This window comes from Capricornis sumatraensis, chromosome 4, assembly GCF_032405125.1.
Source record: "Capricornis sumatraensis isolate serow.1 chromosome 4, serow.2, whole genome shotgun sequence".
NCBI classification, from domain to species: domain Eukaryota; kingdom Metazoa; phylum Chordata; class Mammalia; order Artiodactyla; family Bovidae; genus Capricornis; species Capricornis sumatraensis.
The window spans coordinates 11,015,062-11,031,908 of NC_091072.1; the positions used below are offsets into that span (position 1 = coordinate 11,015,062).

General features: G+C 38.9%; 1 protein-coding gene across 1 annotated transcript in view; it reads right to left on the reverse strand.

Moving 5' to 3' along the window:
• Positions 1 to 16,847, reverse strand: part of LOC138078041 (disintegrin and metalloproteinase domain-containing protein 5-like) — a 103,622-nt gene that overhangs the window by 73,380 nt on the left and 13,395 nt on the right. The window contains exons 7-8 of the mRNA XM_068970508.1: positions 5,801 to 5,937; positions 1,359 to 1,542 (exon numbers count right to left, since the gene is read on the reverse strand). Coding sequence (XP_068826609.1) covers positions 1,359 to 1,542; positions 5,801 to 5,937 — 321 coding nt within the window. The remainder of the gene's footprint in view (positions 1 to 1,358; positions 1,543 to 5,800; positions 5,938 to 16,847) is intronic.

A 16,847-nucleotide genomic window follows, 5' to 3' on the forward strand; every position in this document is an offset into this window, starting at 1 on the left:
AGTTCAGTCACTCAGTAATGTCCAACTCTTTGTGACCCCATGAACTGCAGCACGCCAGGCCTCCCTGTCCATCATCAACTCCCAGAGTTCACTCAAACTCACATCCATCGAGTTGGTGATGCCATCCAGCCTTCTCATCCTTGGTCGTCCCCTTCTCCTCCTGCCCCCAATCCCTCCCAGCGTCAGAGTCTTTTTCAATGAGTCAACTTTTCGCATGAGGTGACCAAAATATTGGAGTTTCAGCTTTAGCATCAGTCCCTCCAAAGAACACCCAGAACTGATCTCCTTTACAATGGACTAGTTGGATCTCCTTGCAGTCCTAGGGACTCTCAAGAGTCTTCTCCAACACCACAGTTCAAAAGCATCAATTCTTCAGCGCTCGGCTTTCTTCACAGTCCAACTCTCACATCCATACATGACTACTGGAAAAACCACAGCCTTGACTAGATGGACCTTAGTCGGCAAAGTAATGTCTCTGCTTTTGAATATGCTATCTAGGTTGGTCATAACTTTCCTTCCAAGGAGTAAGCATCTTCTAATTTCATGGCTGCAATCACCATCTGCAGTGATTTTGGAGCCCAAAAAATAAAGTCTGACACTGTTTCCACTGTTTCGCCATCTAATTCCCATGAAGTGATGGGAACAGATGCCATGATCTTCGTTTTCTGAATGTTGAGCTTTAAGTCAACTTTTTCACTCTCCTCTTTCACTTTCATCAAGAGGCTTTTTAGTTCCTCTTCACTTTCTGCCATGAGGGTAACATATATATACATAAATACATCCATACCCATATATAGCATGTATATATGTACATAATATAGTGTCAAAAGAACTCTTTTGTTATCTATCTATTGCTCTTCTATCATCTTTCATCTTCACTTTGGTTTGATCTTAATTCTATGTTTATGTCTTCTACAAGTAATAGATTTCATTTTAAAATATTTTTAATTGGGATAACTTGTCAATACAAATGTTTTTCTCCCTATAATAGCAAATAATATATTTTTTATTCCAGTGGTAACAGTCTCATCTTTAGATGTTCTTGACTGGTTTTGCTACTGCTTGTTGTTACAGGCATATTTATTCACCTCCTTATACACTCTTTGTGGTCACTAATTATAGGATTAGAGCTGACGCACATACCAAAGAATATAAGAGGGCAATATTTGAAGACAAATATTAACTAAAAGATGTTTGTTTTCCACTTCAAAAATGGAAAAATGAGAAAACTTAAAGGCTCCCATCTTCCTCAAAGACTTTTTAAAAATATCCTTCTAAAAACTAAGATATTCTTTACCTTCTTTTCCACCTCTCATTCACATGTATGGGAAATAAAATTTGAAAAAGTTTCCACTAACCCGTTCAGTGCCACAATCACATTGTTCACCCACTTCCAATATTCCATTGCCACACACCCTCCTCTGTTTGTAAACTGGCTCATCAGGAAGGATTTTATGAAGACATTCAATGCCAGAATATGCAGCAAAATATTTAAAGTCATCCAAGCTACAGGTGCTAAAATCCTTTACACCCCCAGATTGTCTAAAACATAAAAACATCAATATGACAAAAATTATTGCTATATATACACATTTCTCCCAATATATGATGCTTTGAAGAGAGATTTAGAAAGCAATATTCTCATGGAAAATAATAATCACATATAAAATAATATAAAAGCATTTTTAAATTGCTAAGATGTTTAACACACTTTTAAAATTTCGCCAAGAAAATTCTTATAATAAAAAAAGTCTTTGGCCATTCATCCTGTTTTAAAGAAGAACAATTATTTACCTTTCCAATGATCCTTATCAAATATTTAAACACAGAAATCGATATTCTTTATTTAACTTCTAGTGTCAAACAACTGCAGTTAAAATTTTTGGCCTCAATATTGACCATACTTTATTTAATATCATTTTTGTATTTTTTATGTAAATGCCAGTATGGACATGTCTGTATTACCTTCAAGAGCATATTCTTTGAGGGCTCTCACCCTCTGTAATCAAGCATTTTTCAAATAAGAATCTGTTGTTTAATTTATGCCATGGGGGGGACAGTAGGGATATGTCCTGACACAGTGAGAAAGTTGTTACAAGTAGTTTGCTAATATCTTCGCATCCAACTAAAACTAGAAAGAATGTGGTTTAAAAGTAAAGACTATGCCCTAGACAAGTATTTGACAAACGTTTCTGTGAAAGGCCACATAGTAAATATAGGCTTATGTGACATATGCTCTGTTGCAGCTACTCAACCTGCCACTGCAATGCAAAAGCAGCCATAAACAACATGTGAAACAAGAAGCCTAAAAAATTTATTTACAAAACAGTCAGGCAGCAAAATTTGGCCTATGATTCGTTGTTGGTTAAACTCGGCCCTATGCTAAAATCTACTCTCCATCAATTCTAACTGTTAGAGCCTAAACTCAAGCTTTGACAAGATCTCCAGACAAAACAAGTTTGAAAGTTCAGCTCTGACATTTTAGAGGGATTTGGGAATACCTTGAGTTATCTATAGACTCATGTAAATGAGTCATAAAATCAAGTACATAAGAGTTAAAATGGTTACCCAATAATTGAATTGCTTGGTAGGTAAAGAATCAATGGTTTTCCAGAGGAAGGTATGACAACCTAGGCTTTCTATTGTACTATCAACAATATCCAATATGCTATTACTAATAATAATCATACAAAGAAATAAGAAAATGTAATACATAGTCAATTTTAAAAAAGCAGTCAATAATAAGCAACACTGAGATGGCCCAGGTGTTAGATCTGACACAGAAATACTTGAAAGGAGCCATTACAAATATATTCAAATAATTAAAAGAAAAAAATGTTTACATAATTGAGAGTAATTTTAACTTTATAGCATGAACACTCAAAAGAGAGTACACATTATGCAATTTACATAATATTCTAGAGCCAGTAAAGCTAACTGCATTGACAGAAATCAGATCAGCAGTTGCCTGGAGGAGGGTAGAAGGTAAAAGGACAGCCAAGGTGGCTCAGATGGTAAAGAAGTTGCCTGCAATGCGAGAGACCGGAGTTTGATCCCTCGGTTGGGAAGATCCCCTGGAGGAGGACGTGGCACCCACTCCAGTACTCTTTCCTGGAGAATCCCCATAGACAGAGGAGTCTGGTGGGCTACAGTCCATGGGGTCGCAAAGATCGGACACAACTGAGCAACTAAGCACAGCAAAGTTCACAAAAGAAATTTCCATGCAGATGGAAATGTGGCATAGCCTGATTAACACCGTGATTCAGAGATTTATATATTTATATTCACCAAAAGTCATAATTATTATGCTATGTACCTGAAACTAACATAATGTGATAAATATCTATATTTCAAATTTTAAAAATCTCAAAAGTTTTCATAAGAATTGGAAACCTGACCAAAAAATGTTTAAGAAAATGCAAAGGACCTAGAATACCCAAAAACAATTCTGGAAAGACAAAACACTTGGGGACTTAAGCTACCTGATTTTAAAAATTGAATATAAAGCTACAGTAATAAAGATAGAAAGTTTTTCTATAAGGATAACCATACAGATTAATGACATAAAATAGAGAGTCCAATAAAAATTCACACATTTAAGGTAAATTGGTTTTTTACAAAGTCACCAAGGCAATTAAGTGGAGGAAAGGAAGGTCTTTTCAACAAGTGCTACTGGAATGACTGGAAATCCATAGAGCAAAAATTAAAATAAAGTTAAACACATACACAATAATCAACTTGAAAGGTATTACAAAACTGAATAAAAAATTATAAAACGACAATGCATAAAGAAAAAATTGACTAACTGTATTTCACCAAAATTAAAAACTTTATCTTAAAAATGGTACCCTAAGAATAATAGCAAATGAAGCAACTGACAAACAACTAATATCAAAAATATACAAGCAACTCCTACAGCTCAATTCCAGAAAAATAAACTACCCAATCAAAAAATGGGCCAAATAACTAAACAGACATTTCTCCAAAGAAGACATACAGATGGCTAACAAACACATGAAAAGATGCTCAACATCATTCATTATCAGAGAAATGCAAATCAAAACCACAATGAGGTACCATCTCACGCCAGTCAGAATGGCTGCAATCCAAAAGTCTACAAGCAATAAATGCTGGAGAGGGTGTGGAGAAAAGGGAACCCTCCTACACTGTTAGTGGGAATGCAAACTAGTACAGCCACTATGGAGAACAGTGTGGAGATTCCTTAAAAAACTGCAAATAGAACTGCCTTATGACCCAGCAATCCCACTGCTAGGCATACACACCAAGGAAACCAGAATTGAAAGAGACACATGTACCCCAATGTTCATCGCAGCACTGTTTATAATAGCCAGGACATGGAAGCAACCTAGATGTCCATCAACAGATGAATGGAAAAGAAAGCTGTGGTACATATACACAATGGAGTATTATTCAGCCATTAAAAAGAATACATTTGAATCAGTTCTAATGAGGTGGATGAAACTGGAGCCTATTATACAGAGTGAAGTAAGCCAGAAAGAAAAACACCAATACAGTATACTAACACATATATATGGAATTTTAAAAGATGGTAATGATAACCCTGTATGTGAGAGAACAAAAGAGACACAGATGTATAGAACAGTCTTTTGGACTCTGTGGGAGAGGGAGAGGGTGGGATGATTTGGGAGAACGGCACTGAAACATGTATAATATCATATAAGAAATGAATCGCCAGTCCAGGTTCGATACAGGATACAGGATGCTTGCAGCTGGTGCACTGGGATGAACCAGAGGGATAGTATGGGGAGGGATGTGAGAGGGGGGTTCAGGATGGGGAACACGTGTACACCCGTGGCAGATTCATGTTGATATATGGCAAAACCAATACAATATTGTAATTAGCCTCCAATTAAAATAAAATTTAAAAAAATTTTAAATGGTACCCTAAGGATAAAATACTAAAAAATCATTTATTTGGCAAAGAACTAATAGCTAGAACACAGAAAATCTAATTTTTTTTTAATGGACAGATATTGAAATAGGCTCTTCAAATAAGATATAAAGCAAAAAGCTATAAAGCATGAAAATATGTTCAACATCATTAGCTTCCTCGAAAATTCAAATTAAAATTACTATGAGGTAACTTTACAACCCCAAAATAATTCAGATTAAACAAACTGAGCATAACAAGTCTTGGCAGTGATGTGGCTCAACCAGGAGTGGCTACATGATTTGCAGGAACCAATGCAAAATGGAAATGCAGGACCCCTTAAATGATACTAATTTAAAAAAAAAAAACCTTCTTTTAAATATAAATTTATTTATTTTAATTGGAGGTTATTTTGGTTTCCTTTTTTCAGCAGTCTCTCTCAGTGGGGCATAGTTACTTATTTGCAACTTAATGTCTTTCTAAAATTAAAAAATAAATTGTTCACATGAATTGCACTATCCATCCTTACATTGTATAATGCAAATATTAAGCATTTGATTTCACACAGAATCACTGAAATCACACAATTCACATGTCGTGCCCCAGAGGGTACCTTCAATCTAGCCAGCAGATAAAAACTGAAGTCAGACTCTGGAAGACAGGAAGGAGGAAGAGAAATGTCCTGAGGCATAGAGAGGTGTGGGGATTTGGGACTATTTGGGTGTATGTTCCATCTGAACTTGAAAAGGATGTGTATCCTAAAGTTGGGTATAGTTCTCTATGACTATCAATTAACTCAGTTTGATTAATAGAAACATAAAGTTCCTAACCACCACCCCCCACAAAAATTTAAGTACAGTGTGTATTTAATAAAGAAAATTGTCTTACAAAGCTTCTGGTGACATTGTGCAAACATCCCCTGAACAATGGCAGATCTCAGTATTATCATAACTCATTCCCACATTAAGGCCAAGCAACTGCACGATACTGACAGCATATGACTCCAACGATAAACCCTCTACATACTAAATATAAGGGAAATAAAAGAAAATTAGTTAGCTAAGGATCATATTCAGTTATAAAAAATTATATACTTAATCAAAAATTAGTATATAAAAAACATTCATAAAATGCAGCCAAGATATTTATGCCGGTATATCTGTAGTAGAGTTATACAAGTATTATTAAACATGAATGGATGAGTAACACAACACTTTAATTTCAAGATACTATTAACTGACAATACCGCCTGTCTTAGCAAATAAAATGGGGCTTAATCATCATAAGGCATTACTTCTTTGAATTATTTTAAACAAAAACGGTTTTATAATCTTTTAACAATCAATCCTACATTCTCTTTATAGTAAACAGTCTCTAAAATAGGTCCCAATGATATTTATGTCCCTGTGTATTCCCATTCCAGTGACTGTAGGCTGGACTTCCTGACTTGATTCTAATTAATTTGATATAGCAGAAGTGACAGGTCATCATTTTCAGTCATTCAGTCAGTCAGTTCAGTCGCTCAGCCGTGTCCAACTCTTTGCGACCCCACGGACTGAAGCACGCCAGGCCTCCCTATCCATCACCAACTCCCGGAGCTCACTCAAACTCATGTCCATTGAGTCAGTGATGTCATCCAACCATCTCATCCTCTGTCACCCCCTTCTCCTCCTGTCTTCAATCTTTTACCAGCATCAGGGTCTTTTCCAATGAGTCAGTTCTTCGCATCAGGTGACCAAAGTATTGGAGTTTCAGCTTCAACATCAGTCCTTCCAGTGAATATTCAGGACTGATTTCCTTTAGGATGGATTGGTTGGATCTCCTTGCAACCCAAGGGACCCTCAAGAGTCTTCTCCAACACTACAGTACAAAAGCATCAATTCTTCGGTGCTCAGCTTTCTTTGTAGTTCAACTCTCATATCCATACATGACTACTCGAAAAAACCATAGCTTTGACTAGACATACCTTTGTTGGCAAAGTAATATCTTTTTAATATCTTGTCTAGGTTGGTCATAGCTTTTCTTCCAAGGAGCAAGCATCTTTTAATTTCATGGCTACAGTCACCATCTGCAGTGATTTTGGAGCCCAAGGAAACAAAGTCTGTCACTGTTTCCATTGTTTCCCCATATCTTTCCCCATGAAGTGATGGGACCAGATGCCATAATTTTAGTTTTCTGAATGTTGAGCTTTAAGGCAACTTTTTCACTCTCCTTTTTCACTTTCATCGAGGCTTTTTAGTTCCTCTTCACTTTCTGCCATAAGGGTGGTGTCATCTGCATATCTGAGGTTACTGATATTCCTCCCAGCAATCTTGACTCCAGCTTGTGCTTCATCCAGCCTGGCATTTCACATGATGTACTCTGCATATAAGTTAAATAAGCAGGGTGACAATATACAGCCTTGATGTACTCCTTTCCCTATTTCAAACCAGTCTGTTGTTCCATGTCCAGTCCTAACTGTTGCTTCTTGACCTGCATACATATTTCTCAGGAGATAGGTAAGGTGGTCTGGTATTCCCGTCACTTTCAGAATTTTCCACAGGTTATTGTGATCCACACAATCAAAGGCTTTGGCATAGTCAATAAAGCAAAGGTCATAAGTAGTCAACAAATCATTTCCAAGAAAAGTAATATAAAAAAAGTGACTTCTTGGATCCTATGTCTTTTTTGCTCATTCATCCTGGGGGAAGACAGCTACTATATCATGAAGCAGGCCTGTGGAGAGGCCCTCAGAAGTGAGCTGGGAAATATTTTCTGAGGTCTTCCAACAGCCACATGATAGTTTTTGAAAGCAAATTCCCTCTGTGTTGAACCTTAGAGTATCACAACTAGCATCTTAATTTCACCCACTAAACTGTTTCTAGATTCCTGATCCACAGAACAGTGTTGTTTCCATGTGATACAGTTTGGTACAACCAGTTACATAGTAATAGGAATAGATAACTAGTTAGTAATCTATAGTGACAGATAACTAAAACATCCTCAGTAGGCATGGTTGTTTTCTTTTGGGCCATTCCCAATATCTGTGTAGATGTTTGCAGCAGCTTTATTCATAACTTCCAAGACTTGTAAGCATTCCTGATGTCCTTTAGTAAGTGAATAGATAAACTGGGGCATATTTCAGACAATGGAATATTATTCAGCCCTAAAAAGAAATGAGTTGCAAGGTCATGAAAAGACAAGGAAGAAATTTAAGTGCATAATTCTGAATGAAAAAAGCCAACCTGCAAAGACTATATACTGTATGATTCCAACTATATGACATTCTGGGGGGAAAAATAAAGATGAAAGCTAGTGGAGGTGATGGCATTCCAGTTGAGCTATTTCAAATCCTGAAAGATGATCCTGTCAAAGTGCTGCACTCAATACACCAGGAAATTTGGAAAACTCAGCAGTGGCCACAGGACTGGAAAAGGTCAGTTTTCATTTCAATCCCAAAGAAAGGCAATGCCAAAGAATGCTCAGACTACCACAGAATTGCACTCATCTCACATGCTAGTAAAGTAATGCTCAAAATTCTCCAAGCCAGGCTTCAGCAATATGTGAACCGTGAACTTCCTGACGTTCAAGCTGGTTTTAGAAAAGGCAGAGGAACCAGAGATCAAATTGCCAACATCCACTGGATCATGGAAAAAGCAAGAGAGTTCCAGAAAAACATCTATTTCTGCTTTATTGACTATGCCAAAGCCTTTGACTGTGTGGATCACAATAAACTGTGGAAGATTCTGAGAGAGATGGGAATACCAGACCACCTTACCTGTCTCTTGAGAAATCTGTATGCAGGTGAGGAAGCAACAGTTAGAACTGGACATGGAACAACAGACTGGTTCCAAATAGGAAAAGGAGTACATCAAGGCTGTATATTGTCACCCTGGTTATTTAACTTATTTGCAGAGTACATCATGAGAAATGCTGGGCTGGAAGAAGCACAAGCTGGAATGAAGATTGCAGATGAAATATCAATAACCTCAGATATGCAGATGACACCACCCTTATGGCAGAAAGTGAAGAGGAACTAAAAAGCCTCTTGATGAAAGTGAAAGAGGAGATTGAAGAAGTTGGCTTAAAGCTCAACATTCAGAAAATGAAGATCATGGCATCTGGTCCCATCACTTCATGGGAAATAGATGGGGAAACAGTGGAAACAGTGTCAGACTTTATTTTTGGGGGGCTCCAAAATCACTGCAGATGGTGACTGCAGTCATGAAATTAAAAGACGCTTACTCCTTGGAAGGAAAGTTATGACCAACCTCGATAGCATATTCAAAAGCAGAGACATTACTTTGCCAACTAAGGTCCATCTAGTCAAGGCTATGGTTTTTCCAGTGGTCATGTATGGATGTGAGAGTAGGACTGTGAAGAAGGCTGAGCACCAAAGAATTGATGCTTTTGAACTGTGGTGTTGGAGAAGACTCTTGAGAGTCCCTTGGACTCAAAGGAGATCCAACCAGTCCATTCTGAAGATCAGCCCTGGGATTTCTTTGGAAGGACTGATGCTAAAGCTGAAACTCCAATACTTTGGCTACCTCATGCGAAGAGTTGACTCATTGGAAAAGACTTTGATGCTGGGAGGGACTGGGGGCAGGAGGAGAAGGGGACGACCGAGGATGAGATGGCTGGGTGGCATCACCAACTTGGTGGATGTGAATCCGAGTGAACTCCGGGAGTTGGTGATGGACAGGGAGGCCTGGTGTGCTGCAATTCATGGGGTCACAAAGAGTTGGACACGACTGAGTGACTGAACTGAACTGATGGTCGCTTGTGAGGAGGGGAGAAATTAACTGGCAGAGCATAGAGGATTTTTAAGGCAGTGAAAATACTGTGCTTGATACCACAATGATGGATACATGTCATTATTTGACCAAATCCATAGAATGTAGAACAGGATTGAACCCCAAGGCAGAAAAAAATATATATATATGGCTGATTTTAATGGGTCGGTGTATGTTTACCAATTGTGAGAAGTATACCACCCTGGTGAGTGATGCTGTTACCAAAGAAGGCTTTGCATGTGCAGGGGAAAGGAATACATGGACTTCCATCTCAATGGTGCTGTGAACCTAAAACTGCTCTAAAAATAGTATTTGGGTTCTTGATGCATCAAGAGCAAGGTGACATTGTGAGGGAATGGCACGAACAGTTTAGAGGAAAAGATGTACATGTCCATCCCAAACTCCCTAACTATCCCTTCCTCTCACCCTTCCCCCCAACTCTGTTACCAAAAATTCATTCTCTAAGCCTATGAGTCTTTTTCTGTTTCGTAAATAAGGTCATTTGTTCATTTCTTTTTAGATTCTCCATATAAGGGATGCCAAATGATATTTCTCTTTCTCTTATTTCACTCAGTATGACACTCTCGAGGTCCCCAGGTTTTTTGTTTTGTTTTGTTTTGTTTTGGCTCCCAGGTTTTGATCAAAAGCAGTTCTTAGGACAAAACAAAACAGAAGCCCTTGACAGGACACATTTTATTCTTCCTAGTTACAGACATCATTAATGGTTAAAAAAAAAAAAAGAAAAAAAATACTAACTAAGGAACAGACTTTATTTCTCAGAAGACATAATGCTGATCTCTTGGAAAAGGCATTCAGTAAAACTTTCATGTCTGCATAGGGTCCAGATCAGTAGTTTAATCGAGAGACATAATGGTTTCGTCAAACAATTCTTTTTCAAACTGTGGTCCAACAAATTAACCCCTAAATGGGTATCTATATTGCTCAAGCTCTTAATCTCTCTTAATTCAAGGATCCTTGTCTGACTCACACCACACAAACTTTAAAACATTTTTCCATTTCCCTTCTCTGTGTTTAAAGGGGGTTATGTCTCGTCTTCATGTATATAAAGACTCACTGGTAAGTCCCTTTAATTATGTCTCCCCTACTGCTGGAAATTTTTTATCGTGCCCCAACCCATAAGGGTTGGAGACCAGATTCAGATACATATTCTTCTGAGCTCTATTAACCACAGATTTCCTCATGGTCTAAGCAGTTGCTAATCTGATATGAGATCCATTTGAGCCTAAAGTTTCATTACCACAAAAACAAACAAATGAAAAACAAAAGCCTCTCAAGTGCAGCTATACAACATTCTGTTGACTGTTCATCTCATTACTGTTGGTCTCAATATTTTGGAGGCCCAAATCTTTCAAGTAAGCCATTTTTCCAACCAGACATGGCAAATGCTGAGGCCCACATGCCTTCAAGTTTGGCTAATACAAACCTTACAAACCAAAAACTTCGCCAGCTCACCTCTCATCAATCAAACCAACAACTGAGGCAAAAGGCCCATCCTGACTGGCCAAATTAGGGTGCCTGCCTTCAGCATGATTATGGAGCCCTAAACACAGGTATAAATATTTCAAATGGCAAAGAACCTGACTTTCTCTTAACAACATAAACCAAAATCAGGTCCTATAATTTAAAACGTATTTATAACAGAACTCTCGCCATCATCTAATAGGGCAAAACCTCAGACTGTTGAACACTTTTAGATCAAGCCACACATAACGGGCTGTGCCAGTCAGGCTCTGCAGAGATGCCAACGTCACTTTTGCTTGCTGTATATCCACAAGCCCCTTGAGTTAGCAGATATCTATAAGTCAGAGTCACAGGCCCAACGTTGCCTTCAAATGACACAAGGCCTTTAGCATCATTTTAATACCACAGAGCCACGAAAATAAAATGTGCATTAACTCAAGTCGGTATCACCTTTAAAAGGATATCCTAGTTCTATACCCCCAAACAACACTGGCTGGTCCAGGATCTCACTGCTAGAGATGGTGTCACCTCAAATAATTTCACTCCAGCCTAAGACCTGCCTGTTGGAGATGATTCTGCATCCTGCACGGAGACCAGTTCTCCTCAGACACTAAAATTACCACCCCAGGCATGCCCAGGGACTGCAGCTCCCAAGGTAAAAATGGCACACAGGTCATGTAATGGTTTTCTTACTTTGATATTAGGGACTCTATTGCATTTCCTGAACTTGCTCTCTTTATAGCCCATGACAAGGGTATACGTATCTGTTTTCTATCAAAGTATATATCCCTACACTCCATGTCTAAATGAAAATCTGTGCTGTTCTAAACACTGGTGGCAGTTATTGCTTTCCCTAGTGAACGCCCTTGACCCTAGGAAGAGGGCCACTCACTCCCCAGCGCCTTCTCCTACTGCTTTCTATAGTTTTCCACCACTGTACCACCTCCCACCCTACATCCCTGATCATGACCACCACAACCACCACTTCCCTTTGAATACATACAAAACCCATGAATCTTCAAATGTGCTTTACCAAACTAATCTACTGACACTTTCTGACAAAATTAATTGCCTGACTGACTTGCCACCTTTACTCCCCAAATACACCAAGATATTATTGTCCAAAAAACACATATAATTTTTAATACAATTTATAACTGCACAAACACTGTTACAGCTTCTAGAAATTTCAGATATATTTCTTTTGCTAACATCATACAAATGGGAAATTTAGTTACAGTTTGGCTTATAAGAAATCCTTATACTTTTACTTGGGTTTCTCCTTTTAACTCTCATAGTAAAATGTTTCCTATACTGATTAGCAAAACTTATGCCCTAAGTTCTAAAAGTCACTTCTTCTGTTATGTCAAAAGTTTGATAATATTTCAAAGCACAAAAGGACTAGGTTTATTAATATCACATTTTCTGTATTCTGATGCTTTCATACCTAGGGGCCTACAAATTTGGAGGTCTGCCACTCTTAAGAGCTCTCCAATTGCTTCACAGAGTAGACAGTTCGGTTCAGCTCAGTTCAGTCGCTCAGTCGTGTCCAACTCTTTGCAACCCTATGAATAGAAGCACACCAGGCCTCCCGGTCCATCACCAACTCCCGGACTTCACTCAGACTCATGTCCATCAAGTCAGTAATACCATACAGCGATCTCATCCTCTGTCGTCCCCTTCTCCTTCTGCCCCCAATCCCTCCCAGCATCAGAGTCTTTTCCAATGAGTCAACTCTTCACGTGAGGTAGCCAAATTATTGGAGTTTCAGCTTTAGCATCATTCCTTCAAAGAAATCCCAGGGCTGATCTCCTTCAGAATGGACTGGCTGGATCTCCTTGCAGTCCAAGGGACTCTCAAGAGTTTTCTCCAACACCACAGTTCTTCGGTGCTCAGCCTTCCTCACAGTCCAACTCTCACATCCATACATCACCATAGGAAAAACCATAGCCTTGACTAGACAGACCTTAGTCGGCAAAGTAATGTCAGCTTTGGAATATGCTATCTAGGTTGGTCATAACTTTCCTTCCAAGGAGTAAGCGTCTTTTAATTTCATGGCTGGAGTCACCATCTGCAGTGATTTTGGAGCCCCCCAAAAATAAAGTCTGACACTGTTTCCACTGTTTCCCCATCTATTTCCCATGAAGTGATGGGACCGGATGCCATGATCTTTGTTTTCTGAATGCTGAGCTTTAAGCCAACTTTTTCACTCTCCTCTTTCACTTTCATCAAGAGGTTTTTAGATTCTCTTCACTTTCTGCCATAAGGGTGGTGTCATCTGCATATCTGAGTGTATTGATATTTCTCCCGGCAATCTTGATTCCAGCTTGTGCTTCATTCAGCCCAGCATTTCTCATGATGTACTCTGCATATAAGTTAAATAAGCAGGGTGACAATATACAGCCTTGATGTACTCCTTTTCCTATTTGGAACCAGTCTGTTGTTCCATGTCCAGTTCTAACTGTTGCTTCCTGACCTGCATACAGATTTCTCAAGAGGCAGGTCAGGTGGTCTGGTATTCCTATCTCTCTCAGAATCTTCCACAGTCAAAGGCTTTGGCATAGTCAATAAAGCAGAAATAGATGTTTTTCTGGAACTCTCTTGCTTTTTCCATGATCCAGCGGATGTTGGCAATTTGATCTCTGATTCCTCTGCCTTTTCTAAAACCAGCTTGAACATCTGGAAGTTCACGGTTCACATCTTGCTGAAGCCTGGCTTGGAGAATTTTAAGCATTACTTTACTAGCATGTGAGATGAGTGCAATTATGCGGTAGTCTGAGCATTCTTTGGCATTGCCTTTCTTTGGGATTGGAATGAAAACTGACCTTTTCCAGTCCTGTGGCCACTGCTGAGTTTTCCAAATTGGCTGGCATATTGAGTGCAGCACTTTGACAGCATCATCTTTCAGGATTTGAAATAACTCAACTGGAATTTCATCATCTCCACTAGCTTTCTTCGTAGTGATGCTTTCTAAGGCCCACTTGACTTCACATTCCAGGATGCCTGGCTCTAGGTGAGTGACCACACCATCATGATTATCTGGGTCTTGAAGATCTTTTTTGTATAGTTCTTCTGTGTATTCTTGCCACCTCTTCTTAATATCTTCTGCTTCTGTTAGGTCCATACCATTTCTGTCTTTTATGGAGCCCATTTTTGCATGAAATGTTCCCTTGGTGCCTCTAATTTTCTTGAAGAGATCTCTAGTCTTTCCCATTCTGTTGTTTTCCTCTATTTCTTTGCATTGATTGCTGAAGAAGGCTTTCTTATCTCTTCTTGCTATTCTTTGGAACTCTGCATTCAGATGCTTGTATCTTTCCTTTTCTCCTTTGCTTTTCACCTCTCTTCTTTTCACAGCTATTTGTAAGGCCTCCCCAGACAGCCATTTTGCTTTTTTGCATTTCTTTTCCATGGGGATGGTCTTGATCCTTTTCTCCTGTACAGTGTCATGAACCTCATTCCATAGTTCATCAGGCACTCTATCTATCAGATCTAGGCCCTTAAATCTATTTCTCACTTCCACTGTATAATCATATGGGATTTGATTTAGGTCATACGTGAATGGTCTAGTGGTTTTCCCTACTTTCTTCAATTTCAGTCTGAATTTGGTAATAAGGAGTTCATGATCTGAGCCACAGTCAGCTCCTGGTCTTGTTTTAGTTGACTGTATTGAGCTTCTCCATCTTTGGCTGCAAAGAATATAATCAATCTGATTTCGGTGTTGACCATCAGGTGATGTCCATGTGTAGAGTCTTCTCTTGTGTTGTTGGAAGAGGGTGTTTGCTATGACCAGTGCATTTTCTTGGCAAAACTCTATTAGTCTTTGCCCTGCTTCATTCCACATTCCAAGGCCAAATTTGCCTGTTAATCCAGGTGTTTCTTGACTTCCTACTTTTGCATTCCAGTCCCCTGTAATGAAAAGGACATGTTCCTTAGGTGTTATTTCTAAAAGGTCTTGTAGGTCTTCATAGAACCGTTCAACTTCAGCTTCTTCAGCATTACTGTTTGGGGCATAGACTTGGATTACCGTGATATTGAATTGTTTGCCTTGAAAACGAACAGAGATCATTCTGCCGTTTTTGAGATTGCATCCAAGTACTGCATTTCAGACTCTTTTGTTGACCATGATGGCTACTCCATTTCTTCTAAGGGATTCCTGCCCACAGTAGTAGATATAATGGTAATCTGAGTTAAATTCACCCATTCCAGTCCATTTTAGTTCACTGATTCCTAGAATGTCGACGTTCACTCTTGCCATCTCTTGTTTGACCACTTCCAATTTGCCTTGATTCATGGACCTGACATTCAAGTTCCTATGCAATATTGATCTTTACTGCATCGGACCTTGCTTCTATCACCAGTCACATCCACAGCTGGGTATTGTTTTTGCTTTGGCTCCATCCCGTCATTCTTTCTGGAGTTATTTCTCCACTGATCTCCAGTAGCATATTGGGCACCTACTGACCTGGGGAGTTCCTTTGCCTTTTCATACTGTTCATGGGGTTCTCAAGGCAAGAATACTGATGTGGTTTGCCATTCCCTTCTCCAGTGGACCATATTCTGTCAGACCTCTCCACCTTGACCCACCAGTAATGGCTTAGTTTCATTGAGTTAGACAAGGCTGTGGTCCTAGTGTGATTAGACTGACTAGTTTTCTGTGAGTATGGTTTCAGTGTGTCTGCCCTCTGATGCCCTCTTGCAACACCTACCATCTTACTTAGGTTTCACTTACCTTGGGCGTGGGGTATCTCTTCACGGCTGCTCCAGCAAAGCACAGCCAACTCACCTACAAATGTACCTTTCATACACAAACCAGTCAATCCAGAGCCGATATACCTTACCATCCACTTTATCAGACTCACATACACCAGGCTGTTATCCACCTGCCAATGTCACACCAGGGCTAGGGACCAGACAACTAAGGACAGCTTCTATGCCTCATGGCCTGTTGAAACTAGCCAACTGGAGACCTGTTTAACCTCTCCCGTTTCTTCCCAACAAAATTGTAAGAGGCTCTTGACCACATTTCCCTCTGCCTCCTATGCTTCTTGATCAAACCTGGTGTTTTTTTATGTGGCCTCTGAATGCTGTGGCATATTTCTTGTTTCTAGGGAACTGTAAGTACGGTAAACTTCTGGATGACAGCCATTCTCATATCTGCATGTATTTCCATACCTAATGAAAACATATCCCAGGTAAGCCTGAAAATGTTTCAAAATAGATTAGCTTGTTCTTTAGTTAAGTTAGTTTAGTGAAGTTAATTCAAACTACTTTACAATAAAAGTACTTGTAAATGTATATATTATAAATTCTAGGGCGTCTGCTTAAATTTTTTAATTCAATCACTATTCTAGAAAGGAGAGAAAATGAAATAATATAAAATGTGCAGTTAAAACCACAGAAGGCAAAAAGAAAAAAAGGAAAACGGAAGATTTTAAAAAGAAACAGTGAACAAGGATAATAAATAGAAAATAGACAAAAGTCAACATCCATTTATGATTTTTAAGAACTCTCAACTAAGTGGGTATGAAGGTAACATATAGCAATAAAGGCCACATCCAACCCCACACCTAACATCACATTCACTGTTAAAAAGATGAAAAGTTTTTCCTCTAAGAACAAGAATAAGACAAAAATGCCCACTATCACCACTTTCATACAGCATAGTATGGAAGTCCTAGCCA